General features: G+C 44.2%; 1 protein-coding gene across 1 annotated transcript in view; it reads left to right on the forward strand.

The window, feature by feature from the left end:
* The window catches only part of LOC139049265 (uncharacterized), a 258,184-nt gene extending 242,350 nt beyond the window's left edge, over window positions 1–15,834 (forward strand). Inside the window, exons 4-11 of the mRNA XM_070524636.1 lie at window positions 1,017–1,055; window positions 3,053–3,088; window positions 4,220–4,313; window positions 7,197–7,351; window positions 8,216–8,263; window positions 9,592–9,627; window positions 12,996–13,128; window positions 15,726–15,834. Coding sequence (XP_070380737.1) covers window positions 1,017–1,055; window positions 3,053–3,088; window positions 4,220–4,313; window positions 7,197–7,351; window positions 8,216–8,263; window positions 9,592–9,627; window positions 12,996–13,128; window positions 15,726–15,733 — 549 coding nt within the window. The 3' untranslated portion in view covers window positions 15,734–15,834. The remainder of the gene's footprint in view (window positions 1–1,016; window positions 1,056–3,052; window positions 3,089–4,219; window positions 4,314–7,196; window positions 7,352–8,215; window positions 8,264–9,591; window positions 9,628–12,995; window positions 13,129–15,725) is intronic.
* Window positions 15,835–20,214: the final 4,380 nt, after the last annotated feature.

Consider the following 20,214-nt stretch of genomic DNA (forward strand, 5'->3'; position numbering starts at 1 on the left):
GGTTTACGACACCGTTATGTTGGTGGCCTCGATCCTCGTCTTCAAGTTGCTGTAGACCGACTTGCTGTAAACCATGTGCCTCCGCTCGAACTGGATTATTCGTGCGTAGATGCGCGGCCGTTCCGTTGTTGAGGTGCACATCTTTTGGAAGAGTTGTTGCACGCTCATGTATCTGAGAAAACAAGAAACTAGTGCAGTGGCGTCCAAGTGAAGACCAATATTGAGCATTACGCATGCAAAACATTACTTCCCTTGCATGACTTGAGTTGCACAGCGACGCGAAGGGGTATATTGCAGAGGAGCTGCTTGGAGTAGTCATTGCCTCGGGCCTACTGAGGCTACGTTTTTTCTCCCTACAAACAGAAATTCGCGCAACTACATTTTAACGACCAGAAATTGAAGGCCCGATCATCTTATACGTTCTCAGTGAACGAAAGCCATGAATAATGCTTATTGGTCATTGAAATCGCTACTAGTGACGTCCCAATCAATCGGTTTGTTTAGACGATTCTTCTGAGAAACAATGCTAATTGTCCTGCTTTGTTTACTTATTGAAGCCAATCTTAGCCAGTTGCCGCATTCCACACATCGCTACTGCAGCGGGCTCACATAAGGCCCTTACAGAGGCTCACTAGATTACTTTCTTTTTGATATTGCTAGCTGCATTCTTATTTATGTTTATCTACGAGCACCTAACCAGACTGTGCGAACAAGGGAAGCCTCAGGCTTGTGTCAAAGCTTCTACAAGGGGACCCGTTTTCTTCGTTTGGACAGCCCACCTTGTGTAGACGTCGCTTTCAGCCGGAGGCTTCGCTTGTTAGCCCACTATTGATTACTTCAAGCACCCATATTTCCATAAATCCTTACGCTTACTAACAAATTATGAATACATTGCCAAGTCACTTAGAGCGCACCATGCTGACTTCTAATTTGTCTGCTGTACTTGCCACCCTTGTATATAGTATCCATTATTTTTGCGGTGCTTACCTTCAATGATTGCTTTACTCTAAATGCAGTGCTTTGGAACATCGCTAAACCTGTGTTCGACATCTGCGGTAAGTTCTACCTTTAATTCTCTTTGAAAGAGCTGACATTGTTCGGAATCATCGGAGTGGGCATCCTAGTAAAGCTAGGGCGCAAGCGCGGATCGTAATAATTGCGCGTCTCGAGCCGGTTTTTGTAAATAACTCATTGTAGGTTCCCTGCCTGAGAGCCGAGGTAATGGTTAATGCTCAACTCAATTGGAGCCTTTAGCACGTTTATACAACCAGAAATTGTTCGTGTGAACTACGGAGTAAATGAGAGGGCGCGAAATTTAAGGAAACGCCCGCGTCTTCTAATATTGACGCAGCGACGGCTCGCCTAGCCACATTTTTTTTTATTTGAAGACATATTCCATAAAAAACAAACGTGAATAAATCCAGCAGCCAAGATTCACACACGGAATAATTTTATCGCGATTATAAATGTTGTCATTCAAGCAACGATATCATTACCGATGAAGCCGGTGTTAGCATATGTCGTAGCTAATTAACAAATATGCTACTACGAGCAAGGGCCAATGCCCCCAGCTACACGAAACGTGACAGCCGTCGCGCACACGGCTGCAAACGAGTGACGCAGGTCATTGCGAAGGTGCCGTATGTCGTAAGTGGGAAAGATGAATAACCTCCCATGTGTGCGTTCAACACTTCCCTTAAGGCATACGGAATAGCAGGTGAATAATCAAAGCTGCTGCACTTGACTTTAGCGCGAAATACAGGCAACCGTCAGCACGGCGTCGCAGCGACTGCGTTGGAGGGGAAGTAGGTGTGCTTACGTCGCATCGCGTGTTGCGAACGTATTATTTATGCCTTACGGGTGGAAAGGTATACGTCCACGCAGTGCTTGAACGCCGGCACAGCCCATAGGCAGGCTTGTTGGATTTTAGTGAGGGAGCGCTACAGAAACAGTGCAGAATACTCAAACGCGGGGTAGCAGGCGACCGGCTACTGGAACCTGCCCCTGTCTACGCTAAAGCAATGGCAGCCGGAAGACGGCGTGACCTGGCTGCAGAAAACGGTTGTGGGCTTTACGCATGTTATCTAAACACCGTACTTTAGCTATCTATCTCTTCAGAAGCGAGTAGACGTGAAGTCGAAGCCTAGATGTCCGAAATAAAAAAATATCCATCAAGGATGTAAGTGACTCAAACTATCAGCCAAAGCTAACTCCAATAACCGGTGCACATAGTGATGAACGATTTCATGCGGGAGGCTGCATTTGGTGCCACCAATATATATATATATATATATATATATATATATATATATATATATATATATATATATATATATATATAGGTGTGTGTGTGTCACCAGCAACCTGATGTCTACTACGGCAACGCTCATACAAGAAGTACATTGGCCAAAGACTGATGCGGACTTCCAAGCTGTTCAAGTCAATCAGTTGCGGCATGTTACACTAAACATAATAAGATCTCCCAAGAAGTACACACGATTTCAAGCCCATACGCCTGAGTGATGCACAGACTTCTCCAAAAAAACCGGCCTACTGTTGTCAACTACGCAATCTCATTCACTAAGCTTATTGGTCGGCTTTATTCCAAGCAGCAAAATTTACCCTTCTCTACGCCCTTTGTATACTCGTAAAATGAATGTACACTTGATCCTTCTGCTACAGAAATTTCCGCGTAATCTTGGATTCTGATGTCAACGTTCTATTAATAGGTATTCATTGTTTAGAGCAAAAATCTCAGTCCAAAGGACCACGTGCAGCCGCATAGAAAACGCGCAGCTTCCACATGTTCAGACAGATGCGTGGAACGTTGTAAGTTCCTGAGCCGAAGGGTTTCTGAAACTGAAATCGGAGAAGTGAGATTTATAGAAGGCTTCATCGAACCTGCGCTTTGACATCCATAATTTAGGGACTATTAAGAACTCGTGAGGTCATTCTAAATGCGTTTTCATCGAACATATTTTTTTCTCGAATTCCTTTGACAGCGTCAGTGTTAACAGCTTCCCTTGCTCTTTCTCTTTTCGGGACGACGCAGAATGGAATCGGGACGGCTCTGACGAAGCTGCTGACGGTAAGGCAACACGTTGTAACTTTGGTAGTGAAATGCTTTTGTAAAAGACTGGCGGTACTCTATCAGTTGTGTTCTGCCCGCTGCTCACAAATGCAGGTCGTAGTAGCTTAGGGGCTGCCTTGCCACGATGCTAAGCATGACGTCATGGCATGAAATTCCAGCCATAGCGGACGGATTTTTGATGGGGGCACGAAAGCCCACCTACCGTGCATTGGGTGCACTGTAAAGAAGCCCAGGTGGTCGAAATTGTTCGGACATGGCACAAGGTTATGTGCCTGATAATCGAATGGTGGTTTTGCCTCATAATCCTGAGGATATAATTTTAACATAACTGTAAACAAATCAGTGCACTAAAATTTGTTTATGGCATTAGCAAAAAGATCTTGTGTATGAGGTTTCAAAAATAACTAACAAGTATTCGAATAATGTAACAGTTACCTTGTCAGTTTAGGACCAGACAACGACACGCTCCCTCTTGTAGCCCTAAACTGTAATTATTCTATATCTTTTTTTTAAGAAAGATATGGGTCAGATAGAAACTGCTTCCCACAAGCACTACATACATCATGATTTTAGTCACGACATTGCGCTGTGAGCGACTCTGAACTTCCTGTTCTTTATTGGTTTTTGCTCCCGTGCTTCCGTGAAAAAATTAAACGCACACGATGTAATTCAAAATGCAGCAAAATCGAGCACAATGGAAAACGTTTGCTTTACGTAAGCAACCTAAGCACAGGATGGAACCGTTGCTGGCCATTCGCCATATCGGTGTCAATTTAGAAACGAAGTTCTTTTTTACAAAGTCACAAATGCGCCAAAACGAAGCAACACTAGGGCCTTGTAAGTGTCATTTACCACCGAAATCATTCAGATTTATGTGACTCTTCGCGCCGAACGGCCACACTATGCAATATCGGCTGCGCAGATTTGCGCGAGTCAATCATCAAAATCAGTAAGAACACGAAATGAAAGCCACATTTCTGAAATACCAGCATTGTACAGCAAAATTAGATAAAATTCACTATAATAGTGGTACTATTATTGCAACCGACGACGCTTCGATCTTTTCTCAATGCCAGAGAATGTAATAGTCATTCTTGGTTCTTCTCGAATCTCCATCCTTCGATGCAGTGCCTGTTCACACCGTTGGCTTCGACCAGTGGCTCTGGTGCCGTCACCGCGTTTTTCGACGTCATTACGCTGGTCCTGAGAACCATAGGCTTGGGTAAGCCATTCCAAAACGTGAACAATTTTGCAGCTAATTGCAATGAGCCGCTCTTAGATGGTTGTTGTCAGCACGCTTCCGTCTACCGTGAATTATTATTCACAAAATGTTGAGCCAAATTGTTATGATTCGATAAGCTACACACAAAACCACGCGTTTTGTTTTTTATTTGCTAAACTGCAGCGCAGTGGTAGAACAGGAAACGCAACCTACCATATTCCACTATATAACATACCAACGTACCAACGTACGATATTCGAAAGGCATTGGCGCAGCATACTTATCTAGCAACCAGAAAAAAAAAGAAAACGCACTAAATTGAGATGACGATGTCATCACGGATTATGTATCTGTGTGCATACCTGAAAATCTCCTCACCTAGAGAACTGCATGTTTTATCTAGAATTCTGTGTCACTCAATCACCGCACCTTATCACTTTTATTTTTTTAGCCATATTTTTCATATGAAGGAGCTGTAAATTTTCCAAATTATCGTGTACAAAATAAAGAGCCTTCGCGGCTAAGGAAAAGGCTCCAGTTTTTCATGATGTCCTAAGTAAAATACCCTTGCAGGTATTATCAATATACCAGGCGCTTCTTATTTGGCACGGATTACTTTATCTTCAAGGAAACTGTCATATCTAAGATCCTGACGTTCCTGAAGACAGGTCCAGTGGAAAGCCGGACACTGCCGGGGACAATATTTAGGACTAATTTAGCTAGAAACCTCAAAATTGCTAATTAGTTGTTGATTACTAACGTCTAGGCACATGCTCCAACTGCGAACGTGAAGTAATTGGATAAAGAAGTATTCTCTGTATAGCGGAAATCCTAAGACTTACAGCGCTTTTGAGAGAAATGAGCTTAAAATGTGTTACGAAATACACTGACATGCGGTTTCGCAAAGGCTTGTCTCCAACAGTTTGCGACGGTTCAACTTGAGAGTCGAGACACCTTAAGCAGATTTTGGGGACAAATATGTTATTGCTTCCAGTGAACAGGCGTAGGCGTGGCTTCGCCCCTGCGGTTGAATTTTACGATGACAACACGCACCTAAGGCGACCAATTATTATATTACTTAGCTCAATTTATGTAAATAGCTGAATGATCGCTGCATCTAGTGAGATAGACAATAGGTTTTATTTAATACAAACGGTCGCCCTCCACTATGACTGGTTAACGCTGCCTTGTTACTATCAAGCGGGACCACGTAATAAAGTGTCATAAAGACGCCTAAAAAAGGATAAGCTATTGGGAGCGGTACGGACCACATGTGAAAATTTATCGCACTGTGCAGATGGTCACTCGGTTTACTATTCATGATTAGCCGTAGGATTGTCGTAAAAGTTTGGGCCATTGGCGATACCAAAATGTGGTCTTTATGTGGCAACAGCTGTTGTAGCAATAGATGATTCCACGAGTAGAAGGCTAACATAGGCTAGGGCTCACGGGGAATTTCAACAATTCCTTCAAAAGTAAATGTGATGGTCCCCCAAGCGCCGAAAAACCTGCTACTGATGAATAGCCTATCCATGTGATGTATGTACACTGGCACACGCCAGGACAACCCTCAAAACTGGAAATATTTGTAAAGGTGACGATGCTTAAAAATGGATCCGTGCGTCCTTAACATGCTTCTCATTGGACGTATGCTCCAATGCTTAATTATATGCCCCAAGCACATGCTCATAAGCGTGAGAAGAGTAGAAGCATAGGCTCTTCGAATTCTGTTCGCCGCTCATAGTGTTTTCATGTGATCGATTGCATCGAGGAAATTCATTGAGAGGCTGGTTATTTTCTAAAAACACTGCGCACAAATAATTCCGTTGATGTACTCTCTTCAAAATTCCTTTTTTAATCTCATTCGTTTCTATTTTTGTTCAGCAGTGATGGAAGTACAAAACATTAACACAAATATAAATTTTCGACCAACCGAAATAAATAGCGTACAAAGGCATCGTCACTAGTGAAAGCAAGGCATAGGCGCTATGACACCGCGCGGCCGTTAGGCAGCAAGCAGTGCTTGAAGACGCAAAAAAAAAGAAAAACTATGTTATGTTCTACTTAGTGGTGTTAATTGGCTTCCGAGGTGCAAGCAAGCCCAGCAAGAGCAAGATACCAGAAGAGCGCGTGTGGCGTATCCATTCCTTAGCTATTCCTACCTTGTTGCGCTGTATCGTACCTCTGAAGCCGTACGAAAGTAACGAACGAACCCAAGGCAGTATCTGCCTTTTCTGCTGCATTACGCAGTTGCAATGGGCCATGAATAGCAAAAGTGCTTTCAGGGGATGCCAAACTTGTCAACATGATGAGCAGCGAGGATGAAAACAGTCACGCAATTGCCACGCGCCCGTTCGCGTACACACTTTTGCTAATCAGGTTTAAATGAACGCTTATATTGTTAAAGAATTCTGCATACTAAGGCTTACCCATAGGAGACGTGCTTCACAAACGTGCTACCACAGGTAATCCGATCGATAAGATAAGTTTATAATTGCTTGCCATTACCTTCGCGAATAACGCAGTTTATAGACCAGCAAAAAATGGGAAAGCGATTAGCCTTTGTGGTGTGTGCTGCGACATTTGTGCCATTTATTCCACATGCTCCTCGAAGCAGACATGTGTAAACACACACACACACACACACATATATATATATATATATATATATATATATATATATATTAGTATTCACGTATGCTCGCAAGAAAGGGATGTAGTGCTGACGCCGACGGGCTGAAAGGCCGCCTCCTAGAACGCGGTTAGCATTGTAACCTTCATCGAAGAATCCTCTTTTCTCAAAAGCAGTTCTTGCAAGTATTCTTTTTTTTTGTGATTGAGGCAAGCTGTTCACGGTGTACAAAGTGAGACATCTACCCGCAGGTTCCTTCCTCAGTACCGTACAAGGAGCCTTGACGCCGCTCTGCGCGTTGGGCGGCACGACCGGGATGCCGGGATGCACTACGCTGCTGACCGCCAACCAAACATGCTCGGCGCCCATCTCCATCACGCTTCCCGATACATTTAATACCTCCAGGGTATGGAGCCCATTTTCTTTAAAATTCTGTTGAAAACTTATAATTTTGTTTTCAAGTCCTCACAGGCTCTGGGAAGAGTACTGCGGGAAGATTGTTAGAAAAAACATATTGAAAGTGAATAAAACAACTTGGTTCATAAAATTCAGTGGTATGAACTATTCCGTTACAGAATAAATAGTTAGCGGTAAACGTTGCTTACACATTGATAGGCTGTGGTAATGTGATAATCTGAGATGCTTCTTTTGTGCAGTTTTGTTTCCAAATTTTAATAATTTACTGGCGCGAGGATACCTAACACTTGACAAGGAGGCCAGCGCTTCTGAACATTTATCGCAATAATATTTTTAGAGGCACAGTATATTTTATAAAGAATTGTGCTTCGCTTCGTGCCGTTTAGTTCAGTGGCGATTCTGCAGCCATACGTCACTGAGGCCACAATAAACCTTGCCCTGAAGTGCCCCGTTAACGCTTAGCTTAACAATTTCTGCAGAAAAATAAGAGTTTGCTTGCTGCCCTGAAACATTTGAAACTTCACTCCTACTATCTGGTTAATTAACAGATTCGTTTTAATTGTGCATATTGCAACATGTGAAAATGGAAACGGAGGCCAGTTTAATAAGTTGGGGTGACGGCCTTAAATTGCACCAAGCCTAGGTTCATTTCCTTATGTGTCTGTTTGACTCCGGATGAGTGTCGTGTGGTCTAGACTTTTCTGTGTCTGTTATATAAATACAGTAACGCTGGTGAACACGGGTTTTAACGTAAGTGCATATTAAACTGTATTTATAGTGTGTAAGCTTGGTTGAGACCCGTGTATATTTTCCAACGTGGCTTTACCCTGCTAAACTGTGTATTTCCTTGCAGTGCTTAAATCAGACCCTTCTGCTCTGCCAGAACGGGACAGCAGCTACAGTAAGTACGCCTTGTCATTGGTTCGCATGCTTTATCTTTGTTTACACGCACTTATCGCCTCCCATTCAGAATGTCTGTTAATCCGCGATTGAGGTTTAAATATGTGGTGCGTATAACACACGTCGTATGAACACCGAGAGCGAAGTTACCTCTTTGGATTGACAACGAATGAGACAAACAACTGAAGGGTCGAAGAAGGAATCAGAATAAAATATGCCGCGCGCAAAACTAGCGCACAAGTTTGCATCAATTTGTTGAGTATGAGATAGCGCGTTCGCACTTTTCTCGGCCGATATAATAAACTTTCCCTTTGCCTGTTTGAGGTTCAGCATAAAAAAAGAAATTTCTCAATTGACGTACATCGTCACAGAAATTTTCTGCAACCAGTAATCAGCGGTGTTGCAGACGCAAGCTTGCGTCGACGGAGCGAGGCGTTGTTCTTTAGCAGCTCAAAGCCGCATAAGGTCACGGTGGTTTCCAATATGGCAGTCCGTGTCGGAGTGACTGTTGACGCTCAAAGCGGCAGTCAGAATTGTAAGACTAGTGTCGTACTCGCACACAAAATGCAAAGTATTTCTGTTTTCTCGCGCTGCATACCTTTACGAACTCACTATGAGCCTACTCGTGAGCGTGTACAATGTGGAATCAGTGATTTCGCCTTTTTTCTGATTTCAGTATTTCTTCCTAAGGGTTAGCTAAATGGCTATATGAATTAGGAAGGAACAGCGCCAACTAAGACGAACACAAGAGGGGAGAACGACACAGGACAAGCGCCAACTTCATCTAACTTTATTCACCGAAAATTCAGCAAATATAGGAAAGACACAGACATGCGCACAATGACCATCAAGCGTCATCTGCCAAACCGCTCCAGATATGACATTTCACTTTTGAAGAGGGTCACGGAAGTATCACTTACACAGTTTATTCCTCTTTTCTTTATATGGAATGCTTCTAAAACCTCACGTGCCTTAGTTTCCCTACTTCTGCCAAGAATCTTTATCGCTCCGAACCGTGGTTCACACTTCTTGCAGTACTGGCATTGTCTTTGTGGTGAATGTTCTGCCGCTTGGTCACACACGGTGCAAGTTGCGCAATGTTGCGAAAGATACATACATATACATATGACGCGCAAAGTTACCATAGCACTATTGCATGCAGTAGGACATTCCTAGTCTAGACCCGTCTTTCGACTGTTTGCAGGAAATATTAAGTGATAAAGCATTTAGGGTGACGGAAATTTGACAGAGGTAATGTATCGAAGGGAAAAATTTCGTTTATTTTTTTCGGCCTACGACCGCTTACTCGAGGTTTTCCTTCTTTTCCAGGATCAATTGGTGCTCAATGTCATCAACACTGTAACCGTAAGTTTCCCCAATACAATGTTGTCATGACGCTTAGCAGAAATACGTATCGTGAGTACCGAACTATTAGTGCTCACGTTCTGCTGCGCCTGCATCCGTGGCATTTCTTTTACATATTCAGTTACTCAAATATTTAATACAAACTTACATCAACCAAGTAAGCAGTGTATGGGGTAGCAACAAGAAATTTGCCATGTTACATATAACTTCAATATCTAGCTCAAGCATACATATTGCAAGTATCGAAAAAGTAACCATACTACAAGGATCAAACGAAGCAGCATACTTGAGTTCAAACTATCCCACTCGCGAATCATAATCCAGAACAGATGAGTATAGAATTACGCAACTACGACAACGTAGTTCACAGAACTTGTCGCTGTAATTACTTCAATAAAATGTATACTTTGGGGCAATCATAGAGGAACATGTATCGGCACCTGTTTCATCATTAGCAGGCAAAGTGAAATATTCAAATCCAATGAATGTTTTTGTGGCTGAACGCATATTCATGTTATTTCATCTTTTATCTTTGTGACATCAGTACGACTCTTGTAATTGCTATCGACAAAGCAAGCAAACCAGTTTCGGATGCATACTTTGCGTAAATATAATACTAATCAGTGAGGATTTCAAATTGAATGGGTATGAAAGGTAATATTTGTTATTACACAGCTTCATTCATGCCAGTAAATAATGACAGCGTTCCGAATGTTTTGAAACAATGAAAACCGAAATAGTTTCTGAATATCGACGCATCGAGACCGGCGCTTTTTCACTGTAACATAATACTCGGAGTGCCAATTCTTTTTGAAAAAAATAACGGCACTCTTGAAAGCGATAACTGCAGAAGTTTTCTTTCCTCCTGAACATTTCGCAGGGAAAAATTTATCAAAAACAAATTATTTAGGATATACAGAGTGACTCGCTGTTCGAGAATGTTTGAGCTGCACCACTCATGCATAGCTCTGAAATTTTGGAACCAGTGGTTATGTGACGCACGGATAAATCCAATTGCCACAACGCTCTTGCATTTTCCGGCTTCGAAATACTGCCGATATGTAGCTGATAACCTCATGGCCAATTTTTGTCTTCTATACAGCGCTATACATATATATATATATATGACATTCATGGATTATAAAGAGGCACTTGATTCAGTGGAGATATGAGTAGTCGTGAGGACATTGCATAATCAAGGAATAAAGCAGGCATGCAGAAATATCCTGCAAAATATAATAATGGATACAGTTACCTTTGTTCTCCCCCCAAAAAATCAAAAATTCCCTATCAAGAAGGGGGAATAATACTGTTCACTGCATATTTAGAAGTATTCCAGCTTTAGTCTGGGAGGGCTTAGGAGGGAGGATCAACAGCGAATATCTTGATAACCTTCGGTTTGCAGATGGCGTTGTCGTGTTCAGCTACACTGGAGATGAACTGCAGGAAATTATTGTGGTCCTTAACAGAGCACATATAAGAATAGGGTTAAAGAATACTATGCTGAAGAAAAAAGTACTGTTCAATAGCCTGGCATGGTAACAAGAATTAATGATCGCCAGTCAGCCTCTACAGTTTGTGCAGAAGCTCGTTTATCTAGGTCATATAGTTAAAGGGGACCCTGATCATCAGAAGCAGATTTACTGAATAAAAATGGGTTGGAGTGCATACAACGGCCATTACCAAATCATGACGGGAAGCTTACCACTGTCGTTGAAAAAAGTGTACAATCAATGCATTTTACCAGTGGTAACGTATTTGGGTAGAAACTTGTAGGTTAACAAAGAAGCTCGAGAACACCTTAAAGATCGGTCAGAGTGCGTTAGAACGAGAAATGATTGGTGCAACGTGCTGAGACAAGAGTAGAGCGTTGTGAATAAGTGAGCAAGAGGGAATATGCGATGTATTGGTTAAGATTATGAGAAAAATAAAGGCTGGGCTGGCCATGTCATTCGTAGGGCACATAACCGATGGACTATTGCAGTAGCGGAATGGGTGTCCAAAACGTAGTCGAGGACTGCTGAAAATTAGGTGGGATCACGAAATTAGAAGATTCGCAGGCGAAAGTTGGAATCCTTAAGCGTAAGACAAATTTACGATCGCTGGGAGAGGCTTTCGTCCTGCAGTGGACATAAAATATAAGCTGCTGATGATGACATCGAAAAAGGAAGGGCACCGCTTCAATAAACTTGTTAGTCATATACTAATTACAGCTCAATTGGAAGTACGCTCGATTGCTTGCAACTGAGTAACTGAATAAATAATTTTTTAACAATAAGTCACACAATTCCATCGTCGCTGCAAAAGATTCGGGTAGTGGATGTGGTTATCTGTCTCATAGGCAATTGTTCTACAATGCACGCGTGTTTTCCATGAGAAACATGCTTAGTTCTCGAGATATAATGGGAAGGAGGTGAGAGTGAAAACTATTCAGCGATAGGAGAGCACCATAGCAGGCGCAAACCATAAAGTCCCTATAAAGATCATGGAAAGAACAATTCCATTGTCCTAAGTCTTGACTTGAACCAAAGTAGAACGACAGATCTGAGTCGACTACTGTCATCAGGTCACCGGCAGGGTCACAGTGCATTGACTCTGAATGTGTTGGAGTCGGTTCATTTAATTTAAGATGAAGCATGTGCGACGGCGGAAAGCAGTACCTTTAAAGTAGACTACATAGTTTGATTAGCGGCATAACGTATGCCCTTAAGCAATGATACGTCACAAGATTTATGTCTGATCCTTGATTACACGAATAATTAGTGCTACCAGTATAGCATAATTCCCTATACGTATTCAGCAAATGAAAACTGTTAGAGCAAATTATTGTCCTATTTCCCGTCACCAGCGATTTGAGCCTTAGGGGATTTCCGGTTGTGCAACAATGCCACGGCCAACGTGATGCGGTATAATAGACCGTACAAAAATATGTGTTTGATTGACTCCATGATCGTTGCTACTAAATGTTCAACCGTAGTGCCATCCTAGATTAGTACTATATGAGAATTTCTGCGCTTATGCTATTGGAGTGACTAGCGACGCAAATCTGGGTCGGAGTATTTTTTTTTATTTTTTTAAACTGTTAAACATATTACAGCAAGAGGAAACTGAGTTTTCCTGCATGTACCATAAAAAATAGGTATTGTCGCTGAAATATTGTAACAAAGAATATTAATCAGCACTTTTGTGTTGTTGTCTCTCGTATTCTGAAGTTCCTGTAGTTTTTTTTATTCAGCGCATATGTTTGCAGACTGGTACGTGCGCAACATACAAATGCTCTGGGGCCGAAGCAATCACTTCGCTAAAGCTAATCGATTGCGTACATTGTGATTAAATGGTCTCAATGAAACTGTATCTCAAAACCACAGTGCCTCTTCACCTCGTTACTAACAACCAATCCTGGCACAAGCATTAACGGACTTGCCTGCCTCGTCGCCGGATTTCTTCAAGCTGTTCCTGGCCTGAACTTCCTTGCAGTTTTCCTGCGGTTTTCATTCGGCTGTAAGTGCGGGTTTTTATGGCCACGTTGACATTCATGTCTGAAACACGCAGGCTCAGCAAGTCAGCATCCAATTCTTCCGCCATGCGCTGGCATGTTGATAAAACAACTGAAGCTGCACAAATGAAGTGAAAAAAATTTGTGGGCTACGGAAAAGAGGATGTCGGTGTCGGCGTCAACCGCGTATTGCTTCTTGCAGCGGTGTCATGTTGTGGCGCCGAGAGATGACTTGACGAGATCATTACATTATTTTGGGGGGCAATTTTTTGTGTAGCTGCAAGCTAGCCCCTGAAACAGTCTCCGAGGTTCCCAAACTGGGAACGATGTTTCCCTTTGTTGGCGCTACATAATTTTTTTCTGTGTGGCGCGCATGTTTACTACCTAGTGCGCCATCCTATTTAACTATATGCAATTGTATTGTTTGCTGTATAGATGATCGTGCGTTCTGAAGGCTACACCTACTTTCTATAGCGCCGTCACTAAAAATTAGGTATGAGACAAAAGCTCATTCTTATATACATATGTACGCCTAGCACCTCAGGCTAGCCACGTTATTATGGTAGATGTTCAGGTGCACATATTGAGGAAAAGCTTGTATTGTCTCACTCGTGTTGGCGTCGCTGATGCAGTACGAAAAAGCCCTAGCCGCATGAAAATAGAAATTGCTTGTCGAGCTACGGGTTCGAATCATCGACATCAGGGTTGCGAGACCCCCACGCTAATTGATTCAGGCTCTCTCAGTTTATCGTACCTGACCTTTAAAGCAGGGTTTTATATGGGTCAAGAAGTAGACGCAGCGCTAGTCAATCACAGGCGTGCCCTTCCTCCAGAAGTGGGTCACGGTGTGATCGCGTGTTCGCTCGCGTCGTTCCCGCCGTTTCCCGCCAGTTCAGGATTGGCAGTCAGATGAGGAGGCCGCATTTGGTTCGTTCTGCCGAAGAGCAGGCTGCGTTGAAGGAACGGCAGCGGGAGCGGGCCGCACGTCGTGCGTTCGGCCGAAGAACAGGAGGCGTTCGATCAACGCGGCCGGGAACTCGCTCTTGATAGGCCTCGTCGACGACGCACCAGCTTCACCGTCAGGGAGCGCTTCGCGTCAGGGAGGGCGTTACAACCACGAAAAGCCACGGAACCCGAGCTACGCTTGCACCCCTCTTCACAGTAGCAGAAGAGTGGTTAAGTTTTGTAATAATTTCTTAACCATATAATTACATTGAAGGACTCGCCAGCCGCACTATATGTTTGCCACAGATGCATCATATTTAGGCAGTGTGTCGAAACGAACACGAAAATGAAACGCGAAAGAAAGCACGTGATATTTTGGACCGAAACGCAAACGTAACGGAAACGTTATTTATTTTTTCGTTTAGGAGTGAAACTAATAATTTATTGGTTTTCAATTCAAAGGTAAATTCGACAATACGAAACAACCAACGTTAGGTTACGGCAGCATTATATCCTATAACACGCGTCGGCGTAAGCATGCATCTCAGGCAGGGATAGTGCGTACGATAGCCGGTCAAGCGCTACGCTAATGCACGCCTGCCGCTCGGTGCATAAGCACATTGCATCGTAGCAAAACCCTGGGCTTGCGCGCTGAAGAGATTATCGCTTTGTTTTCGACGGGCACAGTGCTTTTTTATCGAAGTTTTATGGTTCTTTTATGTTCGAATTCGTTTTATCGGAGCAGTGGTCTCGCATTTCCGTGAGTGCACTCGATGACGTACTGGCTCTGAGATCATGCCTAGTACCTTGACTGAAAGCAGTGAGCTTTATTTCAGAGTACATGATTCATTTACATAGGACAGTATATGCGATATTTCTTTATCATTACATTGCGTTGAAATATTTTGTGTGTGAACCAAACAGTTATGAACAATGATGGGTCTTTCTTTTTCGGAGGTTTTTTTTAGTGGAACGAAACAAAAACCTGAACGAAAAAGAATTCGTCCCAATACGCCGCGTTTAGGTACCAATATCTTGGCAGGGCCGGTGGTCATTTGACATTAATTTCACATTTACATTACTGCTTGCTGTGCCAAGAATTAAAGCTGACATTTTACGTAGGAGCGGTATTATGAGAACAGAAACATATTCACAATGTGATTCTTTTTAAGTGCTGTCAGTGGTTTACATCTTGTTGATGTCACATGGCTAGATATTACCGACGCAGATATTCGAGGAACACACGCAGAAACAAGCTATGTGGACGAAACCAAGGTAATAGTCATCGCTTCATATGCAAATGAACAAAGGATGCGAGACGAATGATTCAAAGCAAAGGGTAGATTGCATTATTTAACGCGGACGCCTATCACTAAGATAGCCAGAACTGCTATAAGAAGAAGTGAAAACGTGCATAACAAGAAGCTATAATATAAAAACGTAGCGCATCGAGCAGTAATCACCGTACTGAACACGAGGGAAGTGAGATTAACCGAATGGTTAATGGGGAATTATAAAAAACACAGCTCAAATTACTGTTACTCCAGCAGCTTAAATAAACATGAAGTATTTAGTAGTCTGATAATATATTTTCATTCGAGAGCATGTGCTGAGCTATTAATTATTGTATATTAAAGAACGCTATTCTTAATTTCAGGCTCATAAACGAATGTTGGACAGCACCACAACCACGATTTGTTTGCAACGAGGAGCACGGCGGAGATAGAAGAATTTTATGGTAACTGATTTCGAGGTGTCAACGGCGCCATCATGGGAAATATTTTTATTTAGTACGAAACCCGAAAACGGTGCATTAGTTATTTGCAAAATATATCTGTGACAAAAACACGTGTTTTCACTTGTCTCTTTCTGTTCTCTCATTATTTTTCATTCAGAGCGGAATCGTGCTCGAACCTTTCACAATGGTTTGGTTGCTTGAGGATGCATAAAGAATGTCTCGGTATTATTGGCAATCTTAGCGGCAAAACTATTACTTTGGAGAAGTGATGTAAGGTACTTTACGAGCCTAACAGAAGTAGAGTCATAGAGATAAAACAAAACGTCGTAGTATTGCTATGATAACCTGACAATCGTGGTCAACGAAGTGCTCAGTATTTGTCGGCTCTGATATATGCAAAAGTGTCTAATCCGAAAGAGGTGACTGAAATGGGATCAAAAGGTAACAAGAAACGGTTACTAATACTGAAATAATGACAAAATTTCAGAAATAGCATGCCTGAAATTGAAGCGCTAGGAGTCCTGACTGGCGTAAGTCACGGAGCCTTAGTGAACCGAGTCGAGGTTCTCCTTCGAGTCTAAAACATCGAAAATAATTTGCCTAGCTGTAAGAGTTTGTAGAATAATGTATTTGCCTTATTCGCGCTATGGCATAGCGCTGGCAATGATACAGATCGTGCTAACTGTCCTGAGATAGCAGCATATCAGAGCAAATCAACCAGTTGACTCACCTTAGCTTAGTCCTTAGCTTGCTTTCCCAATCTCCTGGGCGCACTGTAGGTGAAACTATGCTTTATGCAGGAGGGCGCATCGATATTATGGGTCTGTCAAATGATGGAGCTGCGTGCAAAGCTTATCGTGCGAGACCAAAAAATCTGACGTCCTTCTGGGTAAATGGCCGCGGTGTAGCAGTACACTGAATGCTCTTTGACGAAACAGCCTGACATAACGTTCTCTGCAACACAATGTTCTGGAAACCCATTACCACAAAGTGACCATAAAAAGTTCGAGTGAGAGTTCGACATCGTCACGTGGCGAAGGCCATTAGGTTCAACCAAGGTGCGTGCAAATAATTTTAGGAATCCACGAAATCACAGCTGGGCAGTGAACTCATTATTAGCATCAAGTGAGTGAGTGAAGAAACTTTACTGCAGATTCGGCGAGGACGGGAAGTTGTCGCGCACCCGACTAGTCCCATTTCGGGACCGGCAGGTCTAGCCCATTGGCCCGGTCGAGAGCGCGCCGGACAGCCACGATTTGCTTGCCTAGAGCGAGGCTAAGCAGAAGCGAGTCCCACTCCTCCTAGATAAACTTGGGGTATGACGATCCGTACTCCGAGAGCCTGTGTGCTAGAGTGGATGTCTGCCCGCAGGACCAGCAGGCGTCGTCGGGATATACGTCGGGGTAAGCCTCGTGTAGAATGGACAGACAGAGATATGTGCTGGTCTGTAGAAGTCTAAACAATACAGCTAGCGCCCTATTCAACTTGCAGTCAGGGGGCGGGAAGACCCTTCTGGACATGTAGAAGAATTTAATAACCTCGTTTTGAGGAGCGGGAGCGTCCCTGTGACTGTAGGGAGAAGGGGGGAGTCGGCGCCCCTTACAGAGGAAGCGCGGTCGGTGAGGTCACGCGCAGCCTCGTGAGCAGACCCATTGAGGTTCGGAGCAGCACCCTCGGCTGACCCTGCATGAGCGAGAAACCCATGAATCAAATGATGCGTGAGAGCATATGAACTCGAGCCTCTAAAAAGACGTGCATCTTGCTTGGGGATGCAACCCTTCTGAAAAGCCCTAACTGCCGTTTTGGAATCGCTATAGGTCTCGGACCCACGACCACCGAGCGGGGTGAGGGCGATGGCGGCTTGATCGCTGACCCCGGGGTCTCAAGTGCAAATCGAGGCGCTATCGGAAATGTTGCCGCTGGAGTCCACCACAACGACGGCAAAGGTCTTCCCATCGCTCTACTCCGCGGCGTGAACGAAGCTTGCTGTAATGTTTTGTTCCTTGATCTGTTTGAGGATCGCTGCGGCTCTGGTATTGCGTCTGCCCTCGCTGTGGACGGGATGGAGGTTTCGGGGCACAGGAGCCACTTCTAACTTTTCTCGAATGCACCTAGGAATTGGGGTACCGACCATCGGTAATCCCGCTGGGTGGTAACCCAGCTCTTTGAGGATCCGTTTACCTGCCGCTGCGGTGGTCAGGCGAGTTAGTTGCGCGCGCTTTTCGAGCTTTCGCAGTCTCCTCGGCGGTGTTATGTAGCCTCAGATTGAGGAGATCCTCGGTATGGCTCCTGATGGGTAGCACGAGAGCCCTCTTTACTACTTTGCGGAAGAGAGCCGTTTCGCTCTCGCCGTTGAATTCGACAAACGTGCCCAAGACCATGATAACATCGAGACTGGGTATCACCCCCCCCCCTCCCCCCCCGTCACAAGTTCAAAGGCTGATGCTGCTTTCGGAGACTGGCTTTCAATCTTTGGGTCTCCCTCCCTTCTATTTTCTGTAAAGCAGAAGCTCCGATTGGCGGGGGAGCATCGAAGTTCGGTGGGGCCGTGATACTCCACGATTACGTCGATCGCCTCCTGCATGGCTTCTTCGACTCGGCCCTTGCAGCAACCGCAACCCAGATCGTGATGACGTAGGTGTATAGGGTGTGCTTGATGTCCTCCACACGTGCCAACCACCCGGAAAGACCAAACATACAGATGTGAAACTGTGGGGGGGGGGGGGGGATGACAGCGCCCTGAGGAGTGCCGCGCCCTCCGAGAGGCACATCTTCGGAGCGGAAGTCTCGATTGCGAAGCTTCGCCTTCCTGTCCGTTAGAAAAGAGCTCACGTAGCTGTGGAATCTGGAACCGAGACCCAGATTTGAAAGGGTCTTGACGATAAATGTGGGGAGCACGTTGTCGCAAGCCTTCTCGAGGTCCAGACCGAGTAGAGCCTTGACGTCTCTAGAATGGTCATCCACGATCTGATGCTTAATTTGTTTCATGGCATGCTGCGTCAAGAGTCCCGCACGGAAGCCGATCATGTTGGATGTGTAAACCTCGTTGTCTTCGAGGTACCCGCTGAGCCTGTTGAGGAAGATACGCTCTATGACCCTGCCGACGCTGGAGTTTAGAGAAATCGGCCTGAGGTTCTCGATGTTCGGGGCCTTGCCGGGCTTGGGAATGAGCATGGTGTAGGCCGCCTTCAATTCTGCTGGAACAACGCCACTCTTCCAAGACTCGTTGATCTTGTCGGTCAGAAAGACGATCGGCATGTCGTCGAGGTTGCTCAACATTCTGTTGGTGATTCCATCCAGACCCGGCGCAGACTTGCGGTTGAGCGCCAAGATTGCGTATCTGACCTCTGCAATGGAGAAGCTCTCGTCCAGCTCGGGGCCAGGAGGGCCTCGGTTGTCCGGGAGTTGTGTCGCCGGATCCCCGTTGCCACGGATGGGCAGATACTTCCGTATAAGTTTTGAGACGAGTTCATCGACCATGTGAGACCTGGTAGATCCGTGAAGCGCCCGGGTCAAGGCACGCTTCTGATTTGACATGGAGCCGCTTTCGTCGAGAAAGTGCTACAGCATACCCCAGGATTTGCCATTGCGAATCTGTCCGTCGACGGATTTTCAGAGCTCGCCCCACTCCTATCGCGCTGCCTACCTCTACTTGGCTATCTTATTACAGTGGCTGCTAGGCGCCTGACTTAGGTGCATTGTTACATATATGTTGGCGGTAACATCAAATGTGAAGGAATATGCATAAAGACTGCCGCGTCAAGCGCTGAGTGGGCTACCTACGTGAAAATTTTCTCTCGACCGCAGCTGCTATGGAACAGTTCCTTTGAAAAACTCTTTGCTCTTACAAATTCTATAGCTTCATATGTTCATTAAGTTGAAGCCTTATTCATGGACTCATTTTGTTTTACATGTTTCACAGTAATAGTAAACAAGAATAAAGAAAAACTTTGTTCCTAGCTAACAGAACTAACGAGTGCCAATCAATTCACAATATTAGATGGCGGTTTTCTTATGAATGGGGTTGCACAACCTGTAGCAGCAATGAGACTATGAGCCGCGCTGTTGCACAGGGTTTCCGATTAATTTTCACTACTCGAAGTTCTTTAAAAATGCGTATCAATCTAAATACACGAGTTTTTTTTTCTTTTCTTGTCATGCCATCATTGGGATGCGGCCTCCATGGCCTAAAATTGAACCTCCAACGTCGTTCTGGACAGAAGATCGCGTCATCGTGTCTGGTCTGTGATATTATGCTTCCTCGATCTGGAACTTGGTGTTGATGTTAATTAGAAGCAAGCTTAATCAGAGGAAAATAAAAGGGGCCACTTTATCTGTAGGAACTTCCAATGAAATACCAGTGGCTTTACGGTGTACACCACTTTAGGATAATCTTCACCGGCCTCTA

Source organism: Dermacentor albipictus, chromosome 8 (genome assembly GCF_038994185.2).
Source record: "Dermacentor albipictus isolate Rhodes 1998 colony chromosome 8, USDA_Dalb.pri_finalv2, whole genome shotgun sequence".
Classification (NCBI taxonomy): domain Eukaryota; kingdom Metazoa; phylum Arthropoda; class Arachnida; order Ixodida; family Ixodidae; genus Dermacentor; species Dermacentor albipictus.